The sequence below is a fragment of the Mytilus edulis genome, chromosome 4, assembly GCF_963676685.1.
Source record: "Mytilus edulis chromosome 4, xbMytEdul2.2, whole genome shotgun sequence".
In the NCBI taxonomy this organism is placed as follows: domain Eukaryota; kingdom Metazoa; phylum Mollusca; class Bivalvia; order Mytilida; family Mytilidae; genus Mytilus; species Mytilus edulis.
In genome coordinates, this window is record NC_092347.1 from 41,533,618 (window position 1) to 41,551,840 (window position 18,223).

An 18,223-nucleotide genomic window follows, 5' to 3' on the forward strand; every position below is an offset into this window, starting at 1 on the left:
AGACATACATTACATAAATGTTTACATGTGAAGCTTTGTATACTCTTAGTCCCTAAAAGATTGATTGGTTATTCTTAAAGCACTTGTCTGCCTGACAGAAAGGAGTAGGTCCGGTATTGGCCAATTTTGGCCTCAAATTTCAGGTTCATCTAACGAAAGATTTTGCACACTTTTTAAACACTTAAGTGTCTATTTCAATTGATTCAATTAGTTTATGTGAAAGATTTTAATTGATTAAGTCATTAAAAACGCCCCGATTCAAGCTTAAATATGAAAAATCGATCAAATATGCCAAAAAAACGTCACTTTTCAGATGTATTTTGTCAAAAATGAAAGTGGCCGCATCCGTGTTCATCCTCAACCTTTTTATATGTTATGTTTTGTCATCAAATACAACTTACATTCAATATTATGAATGAACACGAATGCGGACATTTTCATTTAAGGTAGCACTACAGTCAAAATTTTCTAACTCCAATCAACAGTCTTTAAAGATTAATTTCTACAAAACTACTCAATGGATTTTTAAAATCTTTAACTCATTTTAAAGCTGAAATATAACTCTTTCTTAATCTATATATGAATTTATTTTTTGTTTGATTAATTTCAAAATATAGCTCTTTAATTGCCCAAAAAGTGGTCTTCCAACTTGGATGAAAATGGCACATTCATGTCAAATGGTAGTAAAAATTTGTTTTCATCCCTTTAATCAACCATATACAATCAACAAAACCGTGTCTTAGATTTTTGATATATTCCTCCAGTAAGAAGATATATTGATTTAACTGCTGGATTCCAACCCTCATTTCAAATTTCATCTTTGAAGACCTATAAATTCATTTAGAAACAAATTATCCAAAAACTGGGACACGGTATTGTAGAAAATACACCCTTTAATCATATATATCAAAGTCAGGCCAAAGGGGGTAATCATTAAGTTTCTATTTTCATTTTTCCTTACAATTCTCATGAAAAATTGTTCTGAGAAATGACCTAAAAACTGAATTTCCCCCTTAGAACCCCTATAAAGACAATATAAATACAAAACTTCCACTGGGAACACCCCAGGAGTGTTCTGATACCATTACTATATCAATAGAACCACACACTTTGTGTCTTTGATGCTCTAATGCTGTAAATTTTGCATTATATGTGAACTGTCCAACACTAACTTGGCATTTGGCGGGAGTTTGACGTCACAGATTTGACCAACATCTGTGATGTAGTAATTAAATATAGACAAAGCTCCGCCTCTTTCCAGACAGTCTAAGATAAGAGAATAACAAGATTGACCAGCTGCATATAATCAATGTTTAACATCATTATTCTCTATATATAAAGAATAACTTTCATTTGAATTAAAGAAATAAACTGTCTGAAATAAGCTAGAACATTAAAAGTGTGCATCAAAAAACATGTTCATAAAAAGATCAAGAGTTAGACCACACTCTTCTTGAAAATCCACTTTCCACATGTTTTTTTTTTTAATTTAATGGAACTGACAAATTACACATAAACTGAAAATTAGTTAAAATGCATAAAACTGTATTTAAATGAATTAGACCAAAGAGAAGATATTTATACAGACAGTCAGAGGCTTTCAAAAATACTTTCCCACTCTTTACCATATTAATTTTATTTCATTTTTTGTAGATTTTTTCCTTTTATATTTTTTCTTTCTCTTTGTTCACTTCCATGTTACAATGTATATAAATTATTTTTGTTGCAAAACAATAAGATAAGACTACAATATTTATCTTGTGGTCAGGGATTAACAGCTGGACACTGGTATCAACAGATGATTGACATATTAGCCCCTCCCAAATGCCTATATATTTAGATTAATTACCATGTGCTTTTATTTGCATAAGTTCATTATCAATTTACTCCCTGTTGTGATGTGATAATGACTTTGGGATTTTTACAAACTGTGCAGAATAATTATTACTTCAAAATTATGTGATAAAAAAAATATCTTCAAAAAATCATCGTTAGACTGTAGTGCTACCTTAAGACGGAAACTGTCTAAAATTTAACTAAAATGCTAAAAATGTGAAGATTTCAGTAATTTAGCATGACTAAATGATGCTAGTACCTGACATATGTGCATAGTTTTGTCAAAAACAGTCCATATTTATGTAGCAGAAGCATTCTACTTTCAAGTAAATAGCTAAAAGATTACATTTTCAAAAAATTTTGTAAAATTGCCAAAAAGGGGTCTTACTGAACCTTCTCCTTTATCACAGCGATCTTCTTTTTCTTTTTTTTTTTTTAGATTCCAATGAAATGTAAGTCAAGTTTTCTGATCAGAACACATCTTTTTTGTTTAATGAAAGATATAAAATTGAAAAAAAAAAATGACTTGTAAAGAATTTAGTTGTATAAATGTGTATAATTTTCATTGTCAGTACAAATTCCACAGTCTGTTGATGAAACTGAAGAAGCATTTCATCAAAAATTTGAAACTCTTCAACAACAATTAGAATCAGTAACAAAAGAAAATGGTAATTTATCAGGTAAATTTTTATTTCGGAAAGTTTTCGACCCTTTGAGTGTTAAATATAAAGAAGACATATGCATCAAACGGCGATCATCTCATCGATACCAATTACCTTGACAAAAGACCTAGCCGTCTAGCTGGCCAGTTGGGTTAGGGATGTTCGCTACTGTGTTTCAAAATAAAAAGCTTTTTAAAAAGACTGTTATAAATTGATAGTTTATAAATAAAGGAACTAAAAAGCAGAACAAAAACAAGGGTAAAAATTCTTCAGACTTTTCATACATTAAACATTGCAACTCTTTTTCTTTAAAACAAAATCATGAAAAATTAACAAGGATTTTCCAGGATTTTCAAATATGGCTTTTTAAACTGTAAGTATTAAAATTATGAAAAGAAAAGTAGGGGTTAACGGGGAATTTTTATAAATGGCATTATGGATAACACGAGGGGATTCCGAATATCATGCAAAAATTCGAAAACAAGAGAGCCATTATAAAATCCTTATATACGCTAGGAACCCCACAATTACATGCTTTAGGGAACACTGAAAAAATCAACAATAGGTAAAAACCTTTGAAAATAAAGTTATAAAGACCTACTTATTTGTAATTTCTCTGTCGCCAACCTGAATTTATTAATTATAACAGTGTTAGCCCTTGAATTATCTATATTAAGAATTTAAAACTCTTTGAAATATTTTCTGATGCTTTAATTTTAATACGTTGATATCAACGTATGATTGTATACTTTGAATTAGTGGTTACTGTTAATAGTGTAATAACTTTATGCTTTCTTGAAGTTAGTTTCGTATCTTTCTACGATTAGTTTAGGATCTTATACATTCTTGGCTTTCAAATATTTTGCTCTGAGCGTTCTTTTGTTGGTGAATCTAGACAAGCACTTCGCTTGGAATGTATAATGTGTTGGTTTTTTTTAGCTTTTTATTTTACTTTGGTGTTACTAATTTATGACTTTTGTAATGTGTTCCTCTTTTACTCATTTCAGAATGCAAAAGTCGACTTGAGAATGAACTAAAATGTGAAAAAGAGGAGCTTGAAGAATTGAAAGAAAGGGCAAATGAATTAGAAAGGGAAAAAGGTTTGCTAAAATGCGATTACTAAATTATACCACAAGGTTGGTTACGGAATACTGAATAATAAAAAACAAAAGGCACACTGATAAAACCAAATGAATAGTTGAGTGGTTTTGTAATATACAGGAAGTCAAAACTATAAAGACATTGACTATTTTTCTCCAAATCTTGTTTATTTTTTTTTTCTCGTTTCTTATTCGCTCAGTGAAAGATAAAACATCATTACAGTATAACCGTAGATAAGTATCGATTATCTTACGTTATGAATATTTGTATCCATATTCTAGTTATAGTCGTTTATTATCAATAAATATTAATTTTATTCTCACTTCAGAAGACAGAGATCAGCCATGGCTAATAAAAAAAACACAAGCAGAAAAATAATAGTACTCAAGACATAACATAAATGTTTACATGTTAAGCTATGCATACTATTAGTCCCAAAAAGATAGATGAAAGTTATTCTTAAAGCACGTGACTGCCTGACAGAAATTTATCACAGCGATATCTTCTTTTTTTTATACTTCACTGAAATGTAAGTCAAGTTTTCTGATAAGCACACATCTATTTTGTTTAATGAACGATATCAAATTGAGAAGAAAAATGACATGTAAAGAATTTAGTTGTATAAATGTGTATGATTTTCATTTTCAGTACAAATTCAACAGTCAGTTGATGAAACTGAAAAAGCATTTCAGCAAAAATTGGGAAATCTTCAACAACAATTAGAATCAGTAACAAAAGATAATGGTAATTTATCAGGTAAATTTTTATTTCGGAAAGTTTTAAAAACATTTGAGTGTTAAGTATATAGAAGACATATGCATCAAACCTCGATACAAATTACCTTGATAAAACGACCTTACCGTCTAGCTGGCCAGTGGGGTTAAGGATGTTCGCTACTGTGTTTCAAAATAACAATCTTTTGAAATGACAGTTATAAATTATAGTTGATAAATAAAAGAACTAAAAAAGCAGAAAAGAATGAAAGGAACACTGAAAGAATCAACAATTAGTTAAAACCTTTGAAAATTAGGTTATAAAGACCTACTTATTTGTAATTTCTCTGTCGCCAACCTGAATTTATCAATCGTAACAGTGTTAGCCCTTGAATGATCTATATTAAGAATTTAAAACTCTTTGAGATATTTTCTGATGCTTTAATTTTAATACGTTGATATCAACGTATGATTGTATACTTTGAATTAGTGGTTACTGTTAATAGTGTAATAACTTTATGCTTTATTGAAGTAAACTTCGTATCTTTCTACGATTAGTTTAGGATGTTATACATTCTTGGCTTTCAAATATTTTGCTCTGAGCGTTCTTTTGTTGGTGAATCTAGACAAGCACTTCGCTTGGAATGTATAATGTGTTTTTTTTTTTTTTTTTAGCTTTTTATTTTACTTTGGTGTTACTAATTTATGACTTTTGTAATGTTTTCCTCTTTTACTCATTTCAGAATGCAAAAGTCGACTTGAGAATGAACTAAAATGTGAAAAAGAGGAGCGTGAAGAATTAAAAGAAAGGGCAAATGAATTAGAAAGGGAAAAAGGTTTGATAAAATGCGATTACTAAATTATACCACAAGGTTGGTTACGGAATAATGAATAATAAAAAACAAAAGGCACACTGATAAAACCAAATGAATAGTTGAGTGGTTCTGTAATATACAGGAAGTCAAAAATATAAAGACATTGACTATTTTTCTCAAAATCTTGTTTATTTTTTTTCTCGTTTCTTATTCGCTCAATGAAAGAAAAAAACATCATTACAGTATAACCGTAGATAAGTATCGATTATCTTACTTTATGAATATTTGTATCCATATTCTAGTTATAGTCGTTTATTATCAATAAATATTAATTTTATTCTCACTTCAGAAGACAGAGATCAGCCATGGCTAATAAAACAAACACACGCAGAAAAATAATAGTACTCAAGACATAACATAAATGTTTACATGTTAAGCTATGTATACTCTTAGTCCAAAAAAGATAGATGAAAGTTATTCTTAAAGCACGTGTCTGCCTGACAGAAATTTATCACAGCGATCTTCTTTTTTTTTTTCTTTTTTTTTATATTTCACTGAAATGTAAGTCAAGTTTTCTAATAAGCACACATCTATTTTGTTTAATGAACGATATCAAATTGAGAAGAAAAATGACATGTAAAGAATTTAGTTGTATAAATGTGTATAATTTTCATTTTCAGTACAAATTCATCTGTCAGTTGATGAAACTGAAAAAGAATTTCAGCAAAAATTGGGAAATCTTCAACAACAATTAGAGTCAGTAACAAAAGAAAATGGTAATTTATCAGGTAAATTTTTATTTCGGAAAGTTTTAGAAACATTTGAGTGATAAGTATATAGAAGACATATGCATCAAACCTAGATACAAATTACCTTGACAAAACGACCTAACCGTCTAGCTGGCCAGTGGGGTTAAGGATGTTCGCTACTGTATTTCAAAATAACAAGCTTTTGAAACGACTGATATAAATTTAAAGCTTATAAATAAAAGAACTAAAAAAGCAGAAAAGAATGAAGGGTTAATTCTCGAAATAAAAGCCATTGAAAATTTGGCGGAAAATAATTGTCACTAGACTTTTCATACATTGAACATTGGAACTCTTTTTCTTTAAAACAAAATCATGAAAAATTGACAAGGATTTTACAGGATTTTCAAATATGGCTTTTTAAACTATAAGTAAAAAATTATGAAAAGAAAAGTAAGGTAAACGGGGAATTTTCATAAATGGCACTATGGATAACACCAGGGGATTCCGAATATCTGGCAAAAATTCGAAAACAAGAGGAGCCAACATATAATCCTTAAGTACGTTAGGAACCCCCACAATTTCACTCTTTAGGGAACACTGAAAGAACCAACAATAAGTTAAAACTTTTGAAAATTAAGTTATAAAGACCTTTTTATTTGTAATTTCTCTGTCGCCAACCTGAATTTATTAATCGAAACAGTGTTAGCCCTTGAATGATCTAAATTAAGAATTTTAAACTCTTTGAAATATTTTCTGATGCTTTAATTTTAATACGTTGATATCAACGTATGATTGTATACTTTGAATTTGTGGTTACTGTTAATAGTGTAATAATTTATGCTTTCTTGAAGTTAACTTCGTATCTTTCTACGATTAGTTTAGGATGTTATACATTCTTGGCTTTCAAATATTTTGCTCTGAGCGTTCTTTTGTTGGTGAATCTAGACAAGTAACCATCTTGTTCCAAAGTGACTGATGGATTTAGTTTGCATTATGTTAAATTTGTTAATTTTTCAATATCTTTGCAATTTTAATCCAAAAAAAACTGGTTAAGAAAATGAATTTTACCTCATCATATTAAAAACTATGTTATGTTTATGCTTGTTAAGACTATAATCTGTGAACCAAATTGTGCAAAAGGATTTTTTATTTTGGAAGAAATCATCATGAATATAACAAGACATTTTCTACAGGTTTCCATCGATACATTTGTAACATAACCGGCAGTTTGTCATAACTTTCTAAGTTCGCTGGATTGACGATTGCAGATCTTTTTATTTTATCCCTTTGAGTGACATTTTCCCCCCGAATATTTATTTATATCGTCATGTGTATTATTGAAAAGTAATACCTAACTGGCGTCTTTGTGGTTCAAATCAGTATTCTTATCAATTTTCAGACATTATCACTGAAAGTTGGAAGGAATCTACGGAGAAAGCACAACAAAAGCTAACATCATTTGAATTAGAATTGAAATCTGTTCGCCAAGAAAAGGAACAAGTTGTTGGTAAGTTAGATGTTACTTTCTTAAAAAAAGATGTATCAAAGAGAATGGAATTCAACCTTTTTTGTTATTTTCCCTGTAATTTAGAATTTAACGATACTGGCAATTATCAAAGTTATTTGGATATGATAAGAGAAAAACATGGAAAAGCCCTCCAATCCACTTCATACTTGTGATCAAATCAGTTGTTCCTTTTGTGAAAGATCTGTAGTTAGAAGAAATTATAAGATTAGTGTTTTGATATAAACTAGACTTTTGCATAATGGAAAACATTAAAGAGGATAAAAACATTTTGGCTCAAATTGGTGCAACTTCCAAATTTATTTCGCTGTCCCAAACGGAAAGTCACCTTCACATTTTAAAAAAACAAATCATTTGACCCCTTTGTTTAGTATATGTTATGTCAGATGGCGTTTCTTTGTTATTTCTTTAAAATAATATAATATAATGGTGTATTATGAAATACTTTTCAGAGCATAAAAATCAGCTAGAAGAACAATTACTACAAGTTAAAGACGAATTGGAAGGATGGAAACAAAATAATGCTCGGCTGGAAAGGCAGCAAGGTATGTTGGGTTATAAACTAGTAATCATTAATTTTTTTATTTTAGTTTTTTTAGGCAGGAGGGTGATGTATATCACATTACTCATTTATATTTTATCCCAACTTATTCTTTCAACTTTCTGTATTTGAAGATATAAGAAAATCTCATCTTAAACGTTATTATTTCATAACACTTCCGACTTTCAAAACGATAATAAATCTATTTTCCTCCCTTCGTTCCTCAATATCTTAAAACTTTTTCGCACTTACACCAATGGCATCGTTTTATAAAGTTTCTTTCATTTTTCATTTCATAGTTTTCTCACTGGCTTCTCAAGAATGAGCAATTGTCATAGTTTAAGAGATATAAAGTTTGTTTAATATGCTCCAAGTAGAAAAAAAAGAGAGCAAAATAATTCTTTTTTATCAGGACTTGTTATGATGTACATAATTGTACAAGTAGACGTATTTTTGAATTGATCTACTGGCTGGGTACATGTATTGTTTATCTGTCAATATACATTATGTTAAAGAGAGGCATGACTTGTGCGGATTAAGCTTCTTAAACTTTTGATCTCATTATTAGTGATAAAAGTGATTTAAAAACACTTGACCACCTGAAAGAAATTGGTCAAAGGGATTATTTGTCTTAATTTTAAGGTATTCAGAGGTATCCTTTGTAGGCGGTTTACATCTAAAAATTTATTACTTAAAAATCAACGACTTTACAAGCGGTTATAATTTGATTTACAGCAGAATGCCAACAGTCAATTGAAAAAACAAACAATGACCTTCAGCATAATTTGACAAGCCTTCAACATAAATTAGAATCAGCTAAAGAGGACAATTCCAAATTATCAGGTAAATTATTTCTGGTGTTTCCTCAATATATAAGTTTTTTGTTTTTCTCAGTATTGCTGAAATGTGCTTAGGCAGAATATCAAATTGTTTTCTTTGCGAAGTGAGATGCAACCAGAGATGCTTACAATCGTACACATTAACAGTTGCAATGACGTCAGCCTATTCATTCACCGTGGTTCTTTTGTTTAAATCAAGGCTTCCTAAATTCGTCGGTGAAATGGGTTTACAAAACTGTTTTCATTTGTTTCCTTTGCGAGCTTAATTTCATTAACTTTTAACTTTTGTCATATATTTTTTCCTTCACTTGGAATAGAACTCACCCCCTTGAAAATTATGATGTATTTTTCTACCAAGCACACCTCATGAAATTGTGAATTATTACGTAAAACAGAAGTGATATAATTGTGAATGAGACAATTTTCAACCAGAGGCCCAATGACGTAGAAATGAGAAACTATATGTCTCTGTAATACCTTCACAAATGACCCAATCACATACCGAACCGCATAACCAGCTCTAAGAAGCGTTGACGATTTTTCTTTCATCTACGTTTATTTCTGTTTCATACATCAACCTGTAAAACAAACCAAAAGATACCACAGAGAAGTTTAAAACTTATAGGGCGAATAAAGACCAACGGAAACATGTAAAAATAACTATGAAAATTTATAACATAAATAGAACCATCCATTCAATTATGACCTGAAAAAACGTTGAAACAAAAAATGTGTTTACTTGTTGCAAGCTGTGGTCAAGCTTTTCTTCTTCTCTCATTTTAGAAGGCAAAACTCAGTTAGAACGGGAGTTAAAAAAAGTGATTGGCCAACTTGATGAATCGAGAGAGGAATCGAATGAATTACAAAATCAAAATGGTATGATAAAAATGCATAAATCACTTTTAAATGCATTACTTTATTTCCACATCATTATTTTGATCTGTACAACTGTATACATGTAATTTGAAATATATTGTTTCTCTTCTAAAAAAAGACACATATACAATCCGATTATTGAGAGTGTATCAAATAATGCGGTTTTTTTTTAATATCAGCTGCTCAACAAAATGTCAGGCTTGTTAAAATAGTTATCTGTGTTCACAGGTCAAAAGGCTTCTATATTGTGACTTACAGCTAATAATTTACAGTATCAATATTCGAAATCAATTTTACTATTGCATATATGATCTGTCGCTGTAATGCCTAGATAAACGCGTTTCAAAAATTTACATTTAAATGTTTTTCTTCAAATACTTTATATTATACATGTACTATGATTACAATCAAAACATAAATGGAATCATATACAAGCGTGAATAACATCAAATCAATTAAATGGACAATTCTTTTTAGCAAATTTATGCTGACACAAAATTTAGTGATTCTATTTACGTATCGGTTCTAGATTTGTCTTCATCTTTTATCAAGATTGTTGATATAAAAATGTCTTCTGAATTCATATGTCGATAGGTTGCTTTCTCAATAATGTCCACTTGTCTTATGTTTATACATTGAATTACGTTATTGTGGTTTTAAATCAAAAACACATGATTGAATTAATATGAATAGCACTTATCACATGTATTATGATATTTTTTTTCCAAATAATAACATCTTTGCTTGGAATAACCGTTTGATTATCGATGTAAAATGTACTGTTTGAAAATATCTATTTACAGAAGAAATTCAGCAATATATGGAAGAGACTAAACAGTCTCTGCATCAAGAGTTGTCATTACTGCAAAACCAACTAGACTCTGTTAATCAAGAAAATTCGAACATACAAGGTAAGTTACAAATGGAGTTTGTTTTTGATTTTTAAGGTTTTGTATTTTAAGTATTGCATATTTGTTTAGGGGCCAGCTGAAGGACTCCTCCCGGTGCGGGAGTTTCATGTTCCATTGAAGACCCATTAGTGACATTCGGCTGTTGTCAGTTCTATGGTCGGGTTGTTGTATCATTGACACAGTCTCTATTTCCATTTTCAATTTTATAGAATCTGATAAAAATATAGAATTAACGTAAACAGGTGCACTCACAAAGCAATTAGTTATACTACCAAAATTCAACTTTTTATGATAAGAAGTTTTTATTTAGTTCTATTAAATTACTAGAATACAGTGTAGTATGATCAAAGCAAATGGTCTTTCGTTGTTTATGCAACTCTTTTAATTGACAAATAGAAACTGATGCTGACATTCATGCTAACTTGTTGACAAGGTTTCAACAGTTGAATTCCTCTTCTGAAATTCATAATATTTAACTTTTTAGATGAGAAAAATCAGCTTGTTCAATCACAACAGGAACTCAATGACGAGCTCAAGGAATGTAAATCGAAGCTAGCGATGCTTGAAAACCGTAAAGGTAATTCTAGAAAGTAATTCTCTATATGAATGTACAGGTCGGCTCTATTTTTTTCGAAATCACATATAGTGTTATTTGCTAGATTATGCTTGAAACATTCTCTCTTTCTATACATGCAATTGACATTTCTAATTTACGATATGTGTTGTAACCTACTGTGTATAGTAATCACTTCAAACATTAATACTTGCTTGTCTGTTCATGTGAATCGAACGCCTCAGCCATATATAGCAAAACTATTGGTATTTTGTTTTTATTTTCTGAAACAATGTTTATCATTCTACCTCCAAACTTATGTGAGTTTTTATTTCAAATTCCAAAATTTAAATTATAGGCTTATTATAATGAATCCTTATAAATGTCTGCATAACAGTGAAGTATTAGGGGAGTTTAATAGAATATTGTGAACAGGGTTTCCCCTGGGCCAATTACTTTTTTCGCCACCTTTTTCGCCAAAACAATATATTTTTCGCCACTTTATTATTTTTTTTCGCCAATTAACATAAATAGTTTTTCGTTTAAAATTTACCTTTTTTTCTACACCCCCCCCCCTTTTCCTTTAAATAAGACGATTTTGCCCCATTGTGTCTATGATTATTCTCTCAAACTTATTTTAGAGTCTACATTTTAATGAATAAACACTAATCATTTACTTTAAAACAACAGAATTGTTTTTTTCTTAAAAGGGAGAACTTGATATTCATTGTATTTAAAACAACTTTTCTAAATGAGGGGACCACTATACTTTTAATAATAAAGAAGATATAAGTCCTGGAATATAACAAAATTAATTGACATGTTTTGATCATATAATACCAGTATAGTTCGTAGGGAAAGTTAAAAGAAAAATACTAATGTGCACTTTTGTACTAAGAAGTGTTTTTTTTACAACAAAACAAAAGCTTTTATCACATGAAATTGATCCCTCATTTCATGTGTAGTCATTACATTGAAGGGTTACTCTCATTCGAGGGTTTTTCCCCAACCTTTTGAATATATTTCTTCATAACGACAGTTTTCTTTTCTTGACCATCGTTAATGAAAAAGTTGAGACGTAAAATTATGCTTGAAACACGTGTGTCACTCAAACGACTTTCAAGTAGTCTCCCTTATTAATTACCTATATAAAAGTCAAAGGATAATTAAAGTTTTAAATCAGAGATTTTTCTTGCTTTTGAACATTTTTCGTCACAATAACAGCTTTCTTTTCTAAACTATCTTTAAAAGGAGAGGAGACGTCAAAAGTTTGCTTCAAACACGTGCGTCGCAAAGTGGTAAATAAATTCTGTATGGGACATTTAGCGGAAGCCATTTAACCATATCATTTTGTCAAACAATTCAATCAACACCTGTTAATTATTCCTTTGTTGTCGATAGCTATAAAATGCAATCAGCTGATTATTGATTTTCTGTCCAAATCTTAATGAAGTCAAGGTGAATTCCGAGTATTGTCTGATCGGGTAAAGTCCGAGAAACTCGAAAAAAGTAAATAAACAAGATGGAGGAAAATAAATCATTATATATATTTCTTTCGCCAAATTCTTTTGCAAATGACGAATTTTTATCGCCACAATTATTATTTTCGCCAGCGGAAACCCTGAATGTGAACCCCAATGGTAACTAAGACATGTGTATACAGAACTACACTCTTTTAAATTCAATCAAAGTATAACACTGAAAAAATATTTGTTTTTAGAGCAACTTAATATATCTACTAAAGTGATCGAAGATACTATAAAACAACAGTACTCAGAAATTCAAAGTCATCTAGAATCAAATGGAAGTGAGGGACAGGATTATAAAATATTAAGTGGTAAGTAATACCTATCAAAACGTTTAAACCGGCTGCATTTGTTAGCATCTGTCTTAAGTCCGGAATCTGATGTTCAGTACTTGTCATTTGTTGATGTGGTTCATAAGTGTTTCTCGTTTCTGGTTTTTTATATAGATTAGACCGTTGGTTTTATGGTTAAATGGTTTTACACTAGTCATTTGTGGGGCCCTTTATAGCTTGATGTTCGGTGTTAGCCAAGGCTCCGTGTTGAAGAGCATACTTTCCCTATGATGGTTTACTTTTACTAATTGTGACTTGGATGGATAGTTATCTTATTGGCACTCATCCAACATCTTCTTTTATCTATATAATATCTTTAATTTATTGACTATATGCCCTTTTGTGTTTTTTTCTTTCATATGACTTGGCTATGTACTTATACATCCCGTCATTGTGTTATTGTACCATGATAAATATTTGTTTCTGTATCTGTTTGCTTTTATGGTGATTGAGGAAGTGTGCGATTCACAGTGTTGGCTACTGTGCCCCTATTTTTGACATTTAACTTATTGTGTCTGTTTGTTTTGTTCACACATAATTGTCAATATAATGAAATTATCAATTGACTAACTATCTTTAAAGCAAAGGAAATAAGTTTTGTATTGACGGCAGATGTTTGGTATGCAGTAGATCAAAAGTTCAGATAATACATATTATATTTGAAAATATGGCAAAAAGAATTAAACACAAATTGTTCCAACTTTTGTTCTAGTTAGTTAATAATCTGTTTTGTTGGGAATCGATGTTAACTTTGTTATCATATACGTTGTAAGAGCAGTAAGACAGAAATGTTGAACGCAGAAATGTGATAGAATTTTTTCATTTTCATTTAATATATAACTCTGAATTTATTGACCTTATAGGTCAATCAGCTTGTTTCATACTACCTGATAATCTAACTTATTTCAATATACGTTCATCTTGCTAGGAGTGTTAAGTCTCTTCCTAAAACTGTGTTATTAAAGGGAAGGCACAATAAGAGCAATTATTTAGCCAATCAAATTGCCAAAATTACTCGTGCAATTCAAATTATGTTAATTCTACTAAAAAAAATTCTTACCTTTCCCATACAACAATTTACGAGTATTGAGGGGAAATTCAACAATCTTTCTTATTTTACATACCGCTAACACATAGGTAATAGCTAGGTTGACGGATTTTTCGACAATTTCCCCCTTCTTCCTCTCCTTTGGTATTTACAAATGTATCTTCAAATGATCAATGCATTATTACGACACTAACCTGTGTAATTATGTAAATTAATAAAGTATCAAGTCGTTATAAACTTTACATGATGGCAACGTATTAAAATGTATTGCTTTTTTTTTGTGACTTGACTTGTTTTTGTATTTAATAGGAGCTTTCAAATCTTTATAGCATTTTTGGAGTTTTAATACAAAGTTGATTCATGTCATAATCCTACTTCCTCCTGTGACTTTTTCGGAAAATTTCTGATTAAAATGTTTGGTTTTCTAATCAGTCTCAGTATGTCATAAGAGCCAGATGAACCTTGAATAATTGTGAAAACAGATGAAAGTTCTCACAGAAACTTACTGAATTGAACGTCTTTTTTTTTAGATTTGAAACGTTTATCGCTTTTTTTTACGAAATATACTGTTATTTCAGATGAAAAAGATCAGCTCGAAGAACAATTGATGCAAGTTAATAGTGAACTTGACGAAATGAAAGAAACATTGGTGGCGCTGGAAAATATAAAAGGTAAATTTTAATGATCACAAATATTTAAATGATCAGAATTGTAATATTGCAATAAACAAAATAACGAGTCTGGCAATTAATTGGTTTTTAGTTTGATCCTTTACAATTAAAAGTAATCCAATTGACACAAGGATTTCCTCTTTCCAGTACTGTTATAAATCAACTTTTTTCAGTCATGTTCCTAGTCTTTCAGTAAATCATCAGTCTTGTCCACTACAGCAAATTCAGTACTGTTCAGACAACTCGTTTGCAGTCCATTAAGATCTGTTCAGTCTATGTTCAGGTTGTTCCGTAGTCGTTACTTTCCTGTACATATCAACATCATATAGAATTGTCTGAAAAGGAACTGAACCGAAACGAACTAATTGCAAGTGAATAATCTGAACAGTACTGAATAACAGCCGTGGATAAGTCTGGAATTTTAATGACTTATATACTATTAGTATTTCTATTATGAGCTGCTCAGTTCAAAATAAGCATGTCAGATCAAAACTGATTAACTAGAGGAAATCGACTGAACACATATAAATGCACAGCAAGTGATGTGTCTCAACATAACTATATTTACTTCAAATGATTAGTCTAGACATGTTTTGAAAGACTGAACATGTCAGATGAATTAATTGTTCAGTCTTTAAAATATATATTACAGTCAATATTGCGGTTTCATTAGTGCATAGTTCTTATAAAAAAAGATCGTCCTATTGCAATAGTAATTTATATCATGCATTAGACATCTTACTTCAAATCGAGCCGCTTCAAGAGTTTTTTTTTTTCTATTTCAGGAGAAAAAGATCAGTTGGAACAAGAACTTGACAGAATGAGAGACATAGCATCACAGCTGGAATCTATGAAGGGTAAAGTAAAATAAGAATACTTATTTTTAAGCTATTCTCCGCAAAGCCTAAAAGTCCGAGTTTGCATAACCTATGTCTTTGTGTAAACTTGAGAGGATAGAAGCTTCTTATTGTCGCATACTTAATTGTTGCATAAACTAGATAAGGAATTTTTACCAAATCAGGGTTGGTTTTCTTCTAAATTCGTCCATTTTTACAAGAGATAAAATCGCATTGTTGCTCTGACTGTCATGATTTACAGATCAAGCGATCTTTGAATTATAAATAGTAATATCATTAAAAGTTTCGGATAACCTTTGTTTTCTTGTGATAATAAATACTGTGTTCTTTGACTGTTTCTGTAGCAAATACAGTTGTTTTCTTCAGTAAAATTACATCGTAATTGTGTTTTTTTTTCTCTTCCAAATTACTGAGACGAATTTGTGAATGATAGTATTTAAATGCATTGTGTCAAAATCTATTTAAAAAGAATCACCGAAAAAGTAGATGTTTTATTTACCATGTTTAGCGACGACATATGGTAAAAAAAACACAACAACGTCTGAATTCTATTCATTTTTATAATTTTATTGTTTACATCTAATACAGAGGAAAACGAAAGGTACCGGGAACAATATCAACAGATTAATGACCAGTTGAGAACCACTAAACAACAACTAGAACAATCATGTCAAGAATGCGAAGGACTGTCTGCTGATCTAGGTGAGTTAAGTAAACTTTTGATGAACAGATACGCAATTTCCTACAAATACAAGATGGACGAAAGAGACCAGAGGGACAGTCAAACTCATAGATTAAAAATAAACTGATAGCGCCATGGCTAAAAATAGAAACAGACAAATAAGAGTACAGAAGACACAACAAAGAAAACTAAAGACTAAGCAACACGAACCCCACCAAAAACAATATCCCTTTTGCAAATATTTACGTTTTTTTATAAGAAAAGAATAAAAATATTAAAATAGAGTTAAAAGTAATCATGTATCATTTTACGCATTTTTTTTTCTTATTAATGATCATTCTAATATCATACCATTAGATTTGTTTTAATTCAAAGATGATATTTTGTAAACTTCTAATGATACTTAGCAATTAGGTTCTGGTGATTTGAGTGTTTAAATGTTAAATCTAGTATCATCTTCAGAACATATATAAACATACTGTCCAAAATCAAGTTTTTCAGAAGTAATTCATTTAGTTCTTCTTTATTTTACAAGCTTTATTAATGTATACTTAGTTGGTGATTTTAATAAACAGGAAGTGATATATATGTTTTTGTTTCAGTTAGGAAAAGTGAAAAAGAAGACCACTACCGATATATAGAGACAATGGTTGTCACATTAGGAAGAGAAAAGGGTACTGACTTTTTACATTACAGCATTATTAAGATTGTCATTTCAATCTATTGAGTTATTTCTTCATTTTAAATCTCTTTATTATCTATATCCTAGTAAAAAAAGTAATACACTTGCAAGATGAGCAACGATTAGACTGTGTAAAAACGCAAACCACATCCAGTCTAGTTCTTATTTGTTTTCTAAAAATAGTAAATGCACATTTAAATTACTGGGGGGTTTTTTGTCATCATAATAAACGTTATTGCTAAGTTATGATCTGTTCCTGAGCTTATTTCAGTTTTATCTTCTTTTGATATTTCTATTAATGGATACTTGATATAATAAATGATTGAGATCTCAAAGACTAGGTATATAGATATAAGAAGGTGATGTATGAGCGCCAATGACACAGCTATAAAGGGTCCACAAAGTGTAAAACCATTGAAACGAGAAAACCAACGATATAATAATGTGTCCATTGTCCGTAATCTAGTCGAAGGTGCTATTTTAGCTTTTTATTTTAACTTTTTTTTCATTTACCGAATTTACTCTGTACATCGCCATCTATGTTTTGTTAAAGAGGACGTGGATATCTCTTGGTATTATTTTGATTGTGTCATCGGTCTGCTTTCTCATTTAATTAAACCTCATAACTCATTACATTATAAACATTCTGTCTATTCAATATTGGTAAAAACACCTTGTTAACAAAACAGTGATGGACAGTTTGGTTAGTGAATGAAATGACCAATGGAAATACTGACAAGGAATTATAGGAGAGAAAAAAAGGTTCACTAGATTCGATGATATAATTGTAGGCAGTTTAGGATTATTATGAAATTTATTCAATATCTTTTGATTTAGAAAGTCACCTCAAAGAGATACAAGAACTAAAGAATAAAGTCGATTTAGTAGAAGAGGTTTTAATCAGTTTGAAAGAAGAAAAGAAAATGAAAGATGGTAAATCATATCAAACAGATATTAAAATTATGATTCATTTCTGACTTATTTCGTCGGAGATCCAGTACACTTGTGTGCACATTACGAAGTTTTTTCTAGTTCTTACAAGAAAATCGAGTTTCATTGTTTGATTTGTTAAGCATTTGAGATTTGTGTCAGATAAAATTATGTAATCTCCTATAGATTTTCTTCTTAAAAAATCTTTTCACAAATTACCAATATCAATTAAATACTATTATGAAAATAAGAATATGTGGTGTGATTTATATGAGACAACTTTCAACCAAAGTTCAAATGAGGTAAATTATGGGCAACCGTACGACCATCAACAAGAATAAAAATCCATACTGTGTGTTCAACTTTAAAAGGCC

The 18,223-nt window shown here is 30.2% G+C and overlaps 1 protein-coding gene across 16 annotated transcripts in view; it reads left to right on the forward strand.

The window, feature by feature from the left end:
• LOC139521884 (uncharacterized) overlaps nucleotides 1-18,223 on the forward strand; it is an 80,748-nt gene that overhangs the window by 50,011 nt on the left and 12,514 nt on the right. For 7 of the 16 annotated variants that reach the window (XM_071315566.1, XM_071315562.1, XM_071315565.1 and 4 more), the window contains 17 exons: nucleotides 2,409-2,516; nucleotides 3,506-3,598; nucleotides 4,248-4,355; nucleotides 5,056-5,148; nucleotides 5,808-5,915; nucleotides 7,276-7,383; nucleotides 7,854-7,946; nucleotides 8,678-8,785; nucleotides 9,565-9,657; nucleotides 10,461-10,568; nucleotides 11,053-11,145; nucleotides 12,842-12,958; nucleotides 14,606-14,698; nucleotides 15,484-15,555; nucleotides 16,144-16,257; nucleotides 16,840-16,911; nucleotides 17,757-17,852. In XM_071315566.1, coding sequence (XP_071171667.1) covers nucleotides 2,409-2,516; nucleotides 3,506-3,598; nucleotides 4,248-4,355; nucleotides 5,056-5,148; nucleotides 5,808-5,915; nucleotides 7,276-7,383; nucleotides 7,854-7,946; nucleotides 8,678-8,785; nucleotides 9,565-9,657; nucleotides 10,461-10,568; nucleotides 11,053-11,145; nucleotides 12,842-12,958; nucleotides 14,606-14,698; nucleotides 15,484-15,555; nucleotides 16,144-16,257; nucleotides 16,840-16,911; nucleotides 17,757-17,852 — 1,677 coding nt within the window. The remainder of the gene's footprint in view (nucleotides 1-2,408; nucleotides 2,517-3,505; nucleotides 3,599-4,247; nucleotides 4,356-5,055; nucleotides 5,149-5,807; nucleotides 5,916-7,275; nucleotides 7,384-7,853; nucleotides 7,947-8,677; nucleotides 8,786-9,564; nucleotides 9,658-10,460; nucleotides 10,569-11,052; nucleotides 11,146-12,841; nucleotides 12,959-14,605; nucleotides 14,699-15,483; nucleotides 15,556-16,143; nucleotides 16,258-16,839; nucleotides 16,912-17,756; nucleotides 17,853-18,223) is intronic. The other 9 variants (XM_071315574.1, XM_071315570.1, XM_071315573.1 and 6 more) reach the window with 4 other exon arrangements.